We start from the raw sequence: 12,625 nt of genomic DNA on the forward strand, positions 1-12,625 counted from the left end.
TGCTAACTTTATTTTGCTGGGTAGTATAATATTTATTGCCTCGGACTAATCTTTTTCTTGCAGGAAAAAGCTTTGCTGGAAAAAGTGGTCCGGGCGCCAGAATGTAAAACTCTATCTCATTGCAAACGTGAAGCGCGCTGATTGGCTGGGTCGACGTCACGGTCCAAGCCCTCGGAAGGGATCCGGGTGCCTGAAACTGCTTTTATAAGCTCTTCCACCAAGAGCCAGATATAACTTCTTCTACGATTGCTCTATTGCGCGTTGCTCCAAAGACGCTCCTGCGACACTGCGAAGCTCCTCCGACAACCTGCGACTCAGTTTCGTTTTTCTTGTTGTCGATATTTTTTATAGTTCTTGTACTAAATTGTGTAATACTTTTGCGAATTATTAGTGATTGTCCAACGAAAGCACTCTCACGTGCGGGCCTTGGAGTAGGAGTCGACGAAGGCTTCGAACCATGTAAAATTAGTTTGTTAACATTGCTTCAATTTTTCTCTTCTGCTGCATACTTTAATTCTGTCTCGATTTTCAACGATCGCTATTCAGCCCCTCCCCCCCTCTAGCGAATTTTACGATCCAACACTAATAATCTTTTTTTTAGAGGTTCCAAGAGTTATTGATCTAATAGCAAATCACACTCATATACAAATGTATTTATCAATGATCACTCAAATATTAGAACATAAAGAAACTTTATTATCTAATTTACTAAATTCATTCATTAAATTATTTTTTTATTTTACTATGTTTTTAATTATACGAGTAAATGTAATCCTAATGATATGGTGCGTAAAGAAGGGGCTCAATAAGGCCAAGAGGTCAAAAGTTAAGGGAAAGTGGCAGTCAAAAGTCAAGGGGACGTGGTAGTCAAAAGTCAAGGGGGTGTGACAGTCAACAACCAAGAGAAGGCAAGAGTCAGACTGCCTCGCGTCATTAGCCACATAATTCTTGGTCAGTCACAGGTAGAGCAGGTCCCCAGATCTGAGACATAAGACGAAGCCTAGACTAGTTCGTGGCCTACTCCCGATCGATCAGATTGCCCCAGCTCGAGCTTTATAGATGGTCTTAGTACTTTTACTAAGACAAATCCCGACTGGCTCTTCAAAGGTCAAATCATGAAAAATGGGGAAGGTCATCGCCTAAAAGGGGTTGAGTCTCGATACACGACCTTTGAGAAGTTGGTTTACGAGTTGGTCCTTATTGCTCACCGCCTAAGGCCTTACTTTCTAGCACATCCAATTACTGTACTGACCAATAACACCATGGGGAAAGTTCTTACCAACACAGAAAGAGTTGATTGTCTTATCAAATGGGCAACCGTGCTGGGAGAGTACAACATACAGTACCAGACCCAAGCAACAATCAAGGCACAAGCCTTGGCTGACTTTCTGATGGAGATCTATCAGCATGATTCTGAAGAAACATGGAAGATATACGTAGATGGGTCATCCACTTAACAAGGAAGCAAAGTGGGAATACTTCTTATATCTCCTCAAGAAGATATCATGCAACTAGCTGTTAGGTTAAACTTCAGAGCTACCAACAACGAGGCAGAATATGAGGCGCTCTTAGCTGGACTATAGGTACACTACAAGAAAAAAGCTAATAGACAACATTTTTAAAGCGTTGTCTTTGTGCCTGAAAAAGCATTGTTAAAGGCACTGTTGTTAAAAGTCTGCTCAACGACAACGCTTTTAAAGCGTTGTCATTTGTAGCGAAGACAACGCTTTTGCAACGCTTTAAAAGCGTTGTCGGTTTATGCAAAGACAACACTTTTTGCAACGCTTTAAAAGCATTGTCGTTTTAAAGAAAAAAATAAAAAAATTTATTTAAAAATCATTATTTTTATATTTACGAAACTATTATTTTTCTTTTACCATGTCTAGATTCGAATTTTACATATAATCAACTCAGCTAATGATTTCAAACTCATACCAAAATAATAGAATTCTGACATTGAAGTAATATTAGTATTTAATTACATGAGAAGCTAGTAAATATCAAAATTAACACTAATTCTGTTTCAAAGTAGATAATAATATTCACAAATAAAACAAAAGAGCACAAAATAACTAGCCGACCTCGAAGCCAACAATCTGTTTACTTCTACTAGCTACACTCAAAAATTATTATCGGCTTGAGAACGGGACAAAACAGTACAGTAATTACTACCACAATACTGAAGAAGTAGCTTGTCTTTCTCAATCTATTACAGGAATAAACAATTGGATTTTGTCTAGGATCTTTGTGAGCTTTGAACAGATTGAACAGTTGGCCTAAAATATAAACAAAAAATTACAGTCAATAGTTTGAACCAAAAAATTACTTCTACTAGCTATTTTCTATAAATGAATCAAAACTCATTACTCAGAAATGAAATGCTTGCAGAAAGAAAGAAAGAAAGCTTGTAGAAATGCAACGTTTCTTCAAACTGCAGAAAGAAAGCTTGCAGAAATGAAACTCTTTCTTCTCTGCAAACGCTTTCTTGCAAAAAGCACTGTTGTTGTAGAAATGCAACGTTTCTTCAAACTGCAGAAAGAAAGCTTGGCTTGCAGAAAGGCAACGTTTCTTCAAACTGCATTCTAAAATGCATACAGTTTCTAATATGCATTCTAAAATGCATGCAATTTCTAAACTGCATTCTTCAAACTGCACAGTTTCTAATATGCAGAAAAAGCTTGCAATTTCTCCATTCTAAAACAAAAAACACATTAATGTTTATCCTTAATATACCAAATCCTCCAGTTCAACCCATATCAATTTTATGTTAACTGCTGTACAATTTAAAAGCCAACAAAAAGAATGGCACGGAAGGAAAAGGTAAATTGTTTGAAAAAGAAAAATTGGAATAATGTCAAATGCCATTTGGACAGAAAACCAGACATGTTTTAAGATGCATCAGAAATTATATTTAAAGATAGACATAATCTTGATGGAGATTTACCATGACAGGTATCATTTTTACGCATTTTGCAAGGGTCTGCACTGGAAAACTAACATATTTCAAGGCCTGAAACAACCAAGAATAATTTTACTTGTACTGGAGACACAAAGACAAAGGCAGTAGAAAGGCTTCTGATTAAGTCCAAAAGATGATGATAAAGTCACTGAATAAAAGTTATTTACCTCATATTGGCAGGTTGTGGTTAGTATGTTAGATATAGATACCGCACAATACTTGTACATGGGTGCTACTGGATCCAGTGACTTTTTACTTGCCTATGGAACAACAAGCATGGAATGGTTTTCTTTAAATCAGGCGAGCTAAATATGAAATAGAGACATATAAAACTCACCAGCAAAACTCCTGCAGATACTGCAGATATCATAATGCGATTGCAGAAAACAAGAAACAATGAATATCTAAAATATTCTTTGTTTATCCCATATGGAATTCTCATATCTTCTCCTGAAAATAAAAGCAATCTAGTGAGCAAGATAAAAAGTAGAAATCCAAGATTCTCCAGGGTACCACATGATGCTGCTTGGTTAGAATAACCCGTGCAGATCTTTAGTGAGATTTAGGAGTATACATGAAAATAATTTCATAAACTTGAATGTTTATATAGTTTCAATTGAATTAAAGAGTGCAAAATGAAGGTGAAATAACACCCTACATTGAATGGACAAACTAGCGTAGTAGCAACTGATTACCCCAAACTTTTGTCCAGTGAATTATGAAAATGATGAAAAGTGCAATTTTGAATTTTCCGAACATATGCACTCTGCATTACACCACTAAGATTACTGAACTTCCCTACTTAAACGAGAAGAGTTACTCCAGGTTTTGAGTAGAATAATTAGAGACCATATGCACCCATTTCAAATTTTTGTTTATTTATTGAGAATAAAAGGACAAACGAAAATCGTTCCGTTAACACAATCAGAAATATTGTAAGATATATACATAACTAGGGTTTGCCGAAATGGATGAGTATGCTGATCTACCTGTAGGATGCCATAGATAAGCAGGCTGCTCATGATCCCAAGCACCGCGAAAGCGCACTTGAACACCCTGTTCTCCTTCACTTGTGCCGCACCAAGGAGTTCAACCATTGTGTTATGCTCGCACGCGACGTGTCCACGAGCGGCGATGCACTCCAGTCACGAAACCGTAGAGGAATCGTCGAGATTTCTGTTTCCCCTATTTAGAACCAGAGGGGATTTGGTCGGGTTGGGTAAGAGAGAAGCTGAGGCGACCGGGTAGTCGCAGGAGTAGCTGAATAGAATCCGGGAGTACGATGCGTGTAGCTCGGTCGACCACTGCTTGGGTTGGCACAAGAAGCGGATCGCGACCTCGAGTCACCATTGCAGGTAGCAGCGGCGATACGTGCCAAGGGTTGGATGTCCCGGTGCTAGAGATCGGGCGAGGTTGATGGCTGGTGGTGCGGTGGGATCGATCACCTCAGCACGGGATCTGCCGCTTGAGAGGAGGAGTTGGATGGAGAAGGCTGATGTGAGATTTAAACGAGAACTAGGGCATGAGAGGAGGAGTTGGGAGAAGGGTTCGGGAGGGATTTTCGATCTGAGTATAGATAGGTGGGCGAGCGAAACTATGATTTTCTGTTCCTTACTTGATCCAACGGTTTATATTAATCTAAATTTAGATGAGAACTTGATAATATACAACACTTTTTAAAAAACATTGTCTTTGACCCATAAAAATCACTAATAGACAACGGTTTTAAAAAAAAACGTTGTCTATTAAGAAGAAGATAATGAAAAATAGACAACGGTTTTCACTAAAAGCGTTGTTAAAAAAAAGACAAAATTTTTTAAAAAATACGTTGTCTTTTAAGTGTTGTAGAATCCCAATTTTCTTGTAGTGGTAAGTCAACACATAGGAGTCATGCAGGTAATCATTTACTCAAATTCCCAATTAGTGGCTCAGCAGGTGGCCGACAACTTTAAAATCAATAATGAGAAGCTACAGCTTTATAGAGACGCATATGAGAAAATGAAGGAATGTTTTAAGGAAGTCACAGTAACTAAAATTCCCAGGGCAAGCAATCAAAGAGCAGATGAATTAGCCAGGATGGCCAACTCTTTGACCACTTGGGTCCTGGATAAATTGATAGCCCAGAGTTTCCTAATAGCTCAGATCAACTTGCATAATAACTTGGAAGTACCAATCAACTAGAGAACCCCAATGATCCTATATCTTCAGCAAAGTGTCTTACCCGCTGATTCTGAAGCAACAAGATTGATTAAGAAGAGAACTCATGGTTATACACTGATCGGGGAGCAATTGTACAAGCAGACATTCTCTCAACCATTACTTAAATGTTTAGGCTCGGGCGAGGTGGAGTATACTCTGCAAGAGATTCACCAGGGATGTTGTGATAATCATGTGGGAGGAAGGACGTTAGCTCACAAAGTATTACTGGCCGGGTATTTTTGACCCACATTGCAAAGGGATGCCCAGTAGTTGGTGGCTACTTGCCTCTCCTGTCAAAAGCATCATAACATGTCTCATAGGTCGATCGAGATTTTGAAGACCTAAGTAGTCACTTGTCCCTTTAATCAATGGGGCATGAACATCGTGGGGTCATTCCCAATGACCCCGGGTCAAAGGCGATTTCTGCTCGTAGTTGTAGATTACTTCTCTAAGTGGGTGGAAGCATACGCCCTAGCCAGGAATATGGAGGGAGTCATTATCCAGTTCCTATGGAAAAATATCCTATGTCGATTCGAAATTCCACTAAAATTGGTCTCAGACAATGGGCGGTAGTTCCAAAGGCGCAAAATTTAGGAATGGTGTCAAGAGTTTGGTATAACCCAAGTCTTCACTTCTGTAGTGTATCCTCAAAGAAATGGACAGATCGAGGTCATCATTAGAGAGATAGTCAAGGGGCTCAAGGTTAAGCTAGACCATGTAGGCGGTGATTGGGTTGAAGAGCTCTCCAGCATCCTTTGGGCATACCGAATGACTTCACGAGAAAGCACAAGGCTCACTCCGTTTCACCTCATCTATGGTAGCAAAGCAGTCGTGCCAGTCAAGGTTAGGGTTACATCCGTCTATTGATTATTGTACGACCCCGAGAATACCGAACGACGACTTTTAGAGCTAGATCTTATCAGTGAAATCTGAGAGAGAATGGCCACTCGGTTAACCATCTACCGATAATGAATGCGGTAAAACTACAATAAGAATGTGATCCCCTGTTACTTCGGAGAGGGGGACTTAATATAGAAAAGGATAAAGTCGGTAGGGGAGGTAACTAAGATAGCACCTCAGTGGGATAGTCCATATAAGATCATTAAAAAGCTCGTATCAGGTGCCTATTACCTGCAGGATGCTCAGGGTAGAAAGTTGGACTGCCCATAGAGTGTTAATTATCTTTAGTCTTACCGTACTTGAGTTTGTCATTCTTTGTACTAATATTTGTTTAAGAGAAAGATCCCAGGTCGAGAAGTAAGCACTACTGGCATATGCACAAAGTGTCCGGTCGGGAGAACCCGACCAGGATTATGCCTAAGTCTTTCGGAGATTCATGAAAATCAAGGCACTCTTGAAGTCCTCAATGCACAGGACATGGTCGGGTCATAGTGCTCCCCTCCTTGTACAAGCCCCAAATAGAGCTCTTCCAAACCTGGACTTACTGCCCAAGCTAGGTTAGGCAAGGATCTAAAAATCTCATTCACAATTAGCCCTTGTGGCTCTAAGCATAATGAGTGTCGCCTCGTTCGCGCATGCAAGGACCCCAAAAGCACCCCCGCAATGGGATCTAGCCTAGGGAAAAGTCGTAAGGAGCGAACGAAGAGCAAGGACTAAAGAGCTAGAAGCAAACTTTTATAGAACTGTAAAGGTGCTAGACAAGGAATCATTTGAACTCTGAAAAAACATCATCAGACATTTCTTTAATGATTCGATGATGGTCCAGAAAGTCCTCCAGAGGGTTAGATGATAGGTATCCTCCTTCCCTAAGTTGTTGGATTGCTCCTATTGCCCTATAGTCGAGTGATCGGACAAAACGGTCTCCCACTTGGGAACCAAATTCTGGAGAGCGCAGATACTCTTCTCGATTAGTCCGAAGGAGATCGCTCTCCTCCGCCTTATAAACTTCCACGACAATGGCTGAGTTAGACAAGGCAGATCAGGCTTGAGATAGCTCCATCTGTAAGGAGCCCAGTTCGACGGTCTGGGATTCCAAATCTTTTCAATAGTTCATAAGGAGCAGGTCTTTGGAGATGAGTTCGTTAGTCCAGTGGCCAGTTTGAAGTTATCTAGGGCCTTGGTCTATCGGGCCAGCTTTGACAATGCCTTCTCCTTGAGGGCTAGCTCCTCGTGGTACTTAGCATCGATTGTTTGGTGGAGGGCTTCAAGTTTTTTCTTATCATCCCATAAAGGATTTGCCGCTAGTAAGGCCTCATTAAGGGTTTGTTTTTGGGCTGCATTTAGCTTCTTCAAAGACTCCACCTCCTCCTTGAGTTGGCACACTGCTGGAGTGGAGTCAGAAGGATGAGATTTCAGGTGTTCAATGCGATCTTTCAAGATTTTATTCTGCTGATACATGTCTAGGGACATCTGGCTCAAGCATAACCCCGCGACAAAGAACTAGCCATAAAGAAGGTCAGTCGAAATCGGAAGGGAAGAGCAATAAAGGAGGGTGAAGGCTTACCGTAGCAACATCTTCAAAAAATACGTCTACTTGGGCCAGAAGTGTGATGACATCTATCTGCTCCATAGAATCCATCCAAGCATCTGCTAGTTTTCCCCACAACAAAACTGTGTTAGCATGAATAGGGGGATCATGATGTAGCCCCCGCTGGGAAGGCACAATGGTGTGAAAGCGGAACAGCCGCGACCTGGAGGATCCAGGAGCAGTCTCGCTGGTAATAGGATGGGTGGAAGTGGAAGGTCGAGGAGAGGAAGGCCTGACAGGGGCAACTGGTGGAGATCACCTCTTCGGAGTGCTCTCTTCCTGATTGACTGAGGCTTTCCCTCGGTCAAGCCCTATTCTATCTTCCGGAGAAATAGTAGAGCCACCTGAAAGTTTTGACTCTGGAGTGGAGGTTGAAGCTGGCTTGGGTATCTGAGTTATTGGGGTGGCTCTAGCAGGCCTGCGCCTCAGCCGATGCGAAAGCGGCTGCTCGTTTGAATCTGACCCCTCTTCCAGAGTAAGGGACGACGAGCGCAAGAAGCAGGTGGAGTTCGCCGAGTAGGATCAAGAATAGAATGGACAGGCTGCGTTGCTTGAGGGGTGGAAGGATGAGAGGTAGAATCAGCCGTGGTCATCCGGGGAGTAGTCAGAACGGAGGGCAAGATGCCCTGCTCGCTTAGGACTATTCGCCCTCGGCGATTTATTTCTAAAGCACTCAGCGGAAGATGCCTAATCATAGATGCCAGGGCAATAGTATCCGCTACAGCAAAGTAAGGGTCAGAATAGAAAGGCAAAAGCAAGCTAGGGTCGGGGTAGTACTTACTCAAAGAGTGTGGCAGTTCTAAAGGAACAAAACTTAGCCCAAATAGAGATAGGACGTCCTCTATCAGTAGCACGCGTAAATCAAAGCACTAGCTTGCTAGTTGCGTCGACGCCTTCATAAATATTGGGTACGACCGATAAGTCTCCCAGAAAAGATGTAGAAGGAAGAATTGATTGACACCTGGTGGGCCACGCTATGACAGAAGGAAAGCTGAGGAAGAAATACTTCTCTTTCCACTCTAGCTCTGAAGAGGATAGGGGAGTAAAAAAGGTGGTCCTGGTGCAAGCCTGGAAATAAAAGAGACCCTCACTATGACGACGAGGGGTGAAAAAGTAATGAAACAAGCGAGGAGTCCAGCGGGTGTCACACAAATTACAAATGAGGACGAACCCGCATAGAATTCTGATGGAGTTAGGGGTAAGGTGACAAAGGGAAATGCGGAAGTAGTGACTCATGTCGAAGAAAAAGGGGTGGATGAGAAAACGAAGACCTGCTATAATCCACTCATTGAAAAAAGATACATAACCCAGAGGGGGCTGGTGGAGGCGATGGACCTCGAAAGGTATGATGATGTGCATAACGGCGGACACTTCGTATGTGAAACAAAGATCGTCCAGATCTACGACGCTAAAGGTCGAAACTACAGGAGCATACCTGGGCTCTGAAGAATCCATGGAGAAGTTACAAAAGGGAGCAAGGAAGGCAAAATCAAAAAGAGAAGAGAGAAGGGAAGACGCCTCTGACTATCAACGATAACTCCAAGAGAGAAGTCAAAGGGGACTATTTATAGCTAGCAAAAGGGGTGCAAGGCATGGCGCCTCAACATCAACACCAATCATATGATTCGTAGAAGAAGGGGGTGGCGTTAGCCAAGGGCAAGGAGATTACGTCAGTCGTTGGATCATCATAAAAAATCACAATAGGGTTTGTCTTGTTTGGAAAAAGTGGTTAAAGAACAACGTGGTGAAAAGGGAGTGAAAGCCTTTATGACATCGGGAATAGACGAGGCTATAGTAACTCTCGTCTGAGAAAGTGGGGTGACTCTAGAATCACAGTAGCTCACTATCGAGCAGGCGGCTGACAGTGCCATAGGGCGGCTCGCTCGAGAAATTAGAATGACTGGTGTTCATAGTAAGGCACGACCCAGGGGAGCAATCCTCCCTAGCAATGGTACTTGCTCAGGTAGAGGGGCTGACCAGACATCCACCAAGTGGTTAGGCACTTGGCCTATCACTTAGCTGTAAAAGTGGAAATGTCAAAGGGTCTAGCAAACATTCAAGCAACACAGTTCGCTAACAACATATCCACTTACCCAACACAATAACCACAATTCTAAAGTGCAGGAGAAAATTTAGGACATCACATCATTATTAAACAAAGGAAGATAATTGTAGGATGATCGGTGGTCGGTTTGAAGGGAGGTTGGATAGACGACATCCCCAAATACTCGCTTCCTACACTTGTTAGTTTGCGCAGTGGAAATACAAACTAATATGAATACAAAAAAAGCTAAAGACAAGAAAGAAATCAAACCAAGCTACACAATCATTTAACGTGGTTTGGAGATTGCTTGCTCCTACTCCACGGCGTGTCCTTGAGGTGAATGATCCCTATCCGTCGGTGGGTTAGCCCCTGGTAAACTCCAGCTATCTCAAGTCGCTCCTTGTGGGTGGACAAATCTCATCACAATACCAACCAAGACTCTTGAGACTAGTAGACTACTAATTAGGGTTTACCACCACTAATTTCGTCAGGGATAACCAAGCTCCCAAGCTTTGGTTATATAGGTCGCGGGTTGAAAACCCCCGCCTACCAGTCGACTACTAAAACTAGTAGTCGACTGCCCTCTGTGAAAATTCAACCGTTACATCCCAACGGCTCGATACCAGTCGACTGCTAAAACTAGCAGTCGACTGCTCCACATTGGTCGAGTGAATAGAAGTATTCTATTCGCTCCCAGTAGACTGTCCCAGTCGACTGTACCAGTCGACTGTACCAGTCAACTGGTGAAACTAGCAGTCGACTGGTACCTGAGTACAATCTCTCAGCACTCGGACCCTCACCCTTACAACTCATTTGATGTTTCCTTCGCAGTCTTGACCTCTTGCCTTCAAGCATACTTCCTTTGGCTCTCGTCCCTCGGATGCATACAAGCTCACGGCTCGTCCCCAATGTCATCCTTCGTGTATGCCTCGAAGTCGCTTCCCTCGGTCCTTGTCCTTGCTACCTTATCCACGGTCCCTCAGATGCATACAAGCCCGCGGCTCGTCCCCAATGTCATCCTTCACGGGACTCGAAGCCATCAACCTGAGTCACATGTGTATCCTGCAGTCTTGCACAACTAAAATACACATATCAAATACAAGGGTGAACCTAACTTAAATCTTTTGCCCAAACATCAAAACACATGGTCGCACAGACCATTGGGATTGCTCCAACAATCTTCTCCTTTTTAATGTTTGGCAATACGTTTAAGTTAAGGAAAACAAATAGCAAAACAATATGTTAAAACAATGGACTTACGATGTCGATGCTACACACTTGGACTTACTCCACCGAATGAACTTACGTTGCCAAGGCTGCACACTTGGACTTACACCGCCGAAACAATGTAACATGCATTGGGACCTATCTCAAGGCTCCCCCTACACCTTAGCTCCCCATTGAGCTAGGATTTTACCACAGGGCTTGTTAAGAACCTATCACAAGGCCCCCCTACACCTATGCTCTCCAATGAGCTAGGATTTTATCACAGGGTTTTTTAAGAACCTATCACAAGGCTCCCTTACGCAAAGACACACTTTCAGGTTTTTCCAACTAAACCTTACTTCTCCCCCTTTGCCTAACATCCAAAAAGTTCTCCAACAATATCTCAATTGTTGAAAACTTGTCTTCTAAATTGACCCTAAACTCGTGTATTCATCCCCATGGATCTCATACACATATATGAGCTGATCCGGTCAAAAATCAATGATGAAAACAGTTTCAAACTGGTATCAGTTGACTGCCTCAGTCGACTGCCTTTATCGAAACAACACACAGAATCATTCTGTATCTAATTTTCACTGTTACCAGTCGACTGGTAACTGTATCAGTCGACTGGCATATTGTTTTCTCCCTTTTCAGTATTTCTAACCCAACTTCAGAAATGCACTGAAAATTTCACAGACATCCAAAAATTTTTAAATTTTATGGAGAGGTCTGTTTTACCCATGTCTACTTGGGAAAAATACATTCAAAAATGTATCTCTTACCAATCCCAACATTGACACAAAATCTAAAACTAGCTAAATGGTTCAATTGAACCTTGACCTAAAGTCCTAGTTTTGACTTCCTTTTTATGTATTTGCCCATACTAACCCGCAATGCATCCATAGCATTGATTTATATGACATCTATACATCCAAAACCAATTATCATGCTATATGCCCCCAATGTCATATTTCTAAACATGAAACATAACTCAATTGTGTCAAATCCCTAGGTTTGAGACTCAAATCCATCTCCAAACCACTTGACACATTCTATGACCAAACCTATACTCCCAAGTAAAACTCACTTGAGATCCATTGGTCATGGGTTCCAAATTGACTCTTAGAGCTCCCTCTAGAGTTCTTAACCTTAGTCACCTCCCTAGGTGACTCATCCACAATGGCTAGGCCACATCGGTGTACCTCCGTAGACACTTGGCATACAAACCTAACATTCTTAACCTTGGACACCTTGTCCTTGGTTAACTTCTCCTTACCTTTAAATGATTTTCCCTTGCCATTTATTAGCTTCTCCTTGCTATAGTCATATGCAACTCTAGCATAGGACTTTTTCTTAGCCTTGGAGATCGTAGATCGGTATTCTAGACCCGATCTATCATTGTTTGGTCTTTGACTACCCAACACCATATCTAAATTCTTAGATCCAACATTAAATCTTTTTAGGATTTTCTCTAATTGATCAAGCTTTGCCTTCAAAGCTTGATTTTCCCTTCCTAGGTTCCTAATCATAGAGTGAACATGTCCACCATAGACATTTCTAGACATACCCTTTCTAGGTATATGTCTCCCCTTCTTGGGATTAATGTCTTGGGTCTCCTTAAGTCTACAATTTCTAGAGTTATCATGAATGGATTTCCTAAGGTTATGATCCACATTTGCCCTACTCCTATTATGATATTTAAATCCGAAATTATGCATGGGTAAAT

General features: G+C 42.1%; 1 protein-coding gene across 1 annotated transcript; it reads right to left on the reverse strand.

The window, feature by feature from the left end:
• Nucleotides 1-2,034: 2,034 nt before the first annotated feature.
• Nucleotides 2,035-4,533, reverse strand: LOC122018996 (UDP-galactose/UDP-glucose transporter 5B-like). Its single transcript, XM_042576507.1, has 5 exons — nt 3,949-4,533; nt 3,297-3,409; nt 3,127-3,219; nt 2,945-3,010; nt 2,035-2,276 (listed from the first exon to the last, which is right to left on the reverse strand). Exons 2-5 carry the CDS (start codon nt 3,399-3,401, stop codon nt 2,202-2,204), a joined length of 339 nt encoding a protein of 112 aa, XP_042432441.1. The 5' UTR covers nt 3,402-3,409; nt 3,949-4,533; the 3' UTR covers nt 2,035-2,201.
• Between the last annotated feature and the right edge of the window lie 8,092 nt (nt 4,534-12,625).

The sequence above is a fragment of the Zingiber officinale genome, chromosome 1A, assembly GCF_018446385.1.
Source record: "Zingiber officinale cultivar Zhangliang chromosome 1A, Zo_v1.1, whole genome shotgun sequence".
NCBI classification, from domain to species: domain Eukaryota; kingdom Viridiplantae; phylum Streptophyta; class Magnoliopsida; order Zingiberales; family Zingiberaceae; genus Zingiber; species Zingiber officinale.

What these genes read in the sequence shown, in the direction of transcription:
- LOC122018996 (XM_042576507.1), bottom strand. Translation starts at nt 3,401, where the DNA reads ATGAGAATTCCATATGGGATAAACAAAGAATATTTTAGATATTCATTG. An exon ending in TATCTGCAGGAGTTTTGCTG is followed by an intron (nt 3,220 to 3,296) that starts GTGAGTTTTATA and finishes GTTGTTCCATAG; the next exon opens with GCAAGTAAAAAGTCACTGGA. An exon ending in TAAAAATGATACCTGTCATG is followed by an intron (nt 2,277 to 2,944) that starts GTAAATCTCCAT and finishes TTTATATTTTAG; the next exon opens with GCCAACTGTTCAATCTGTTC.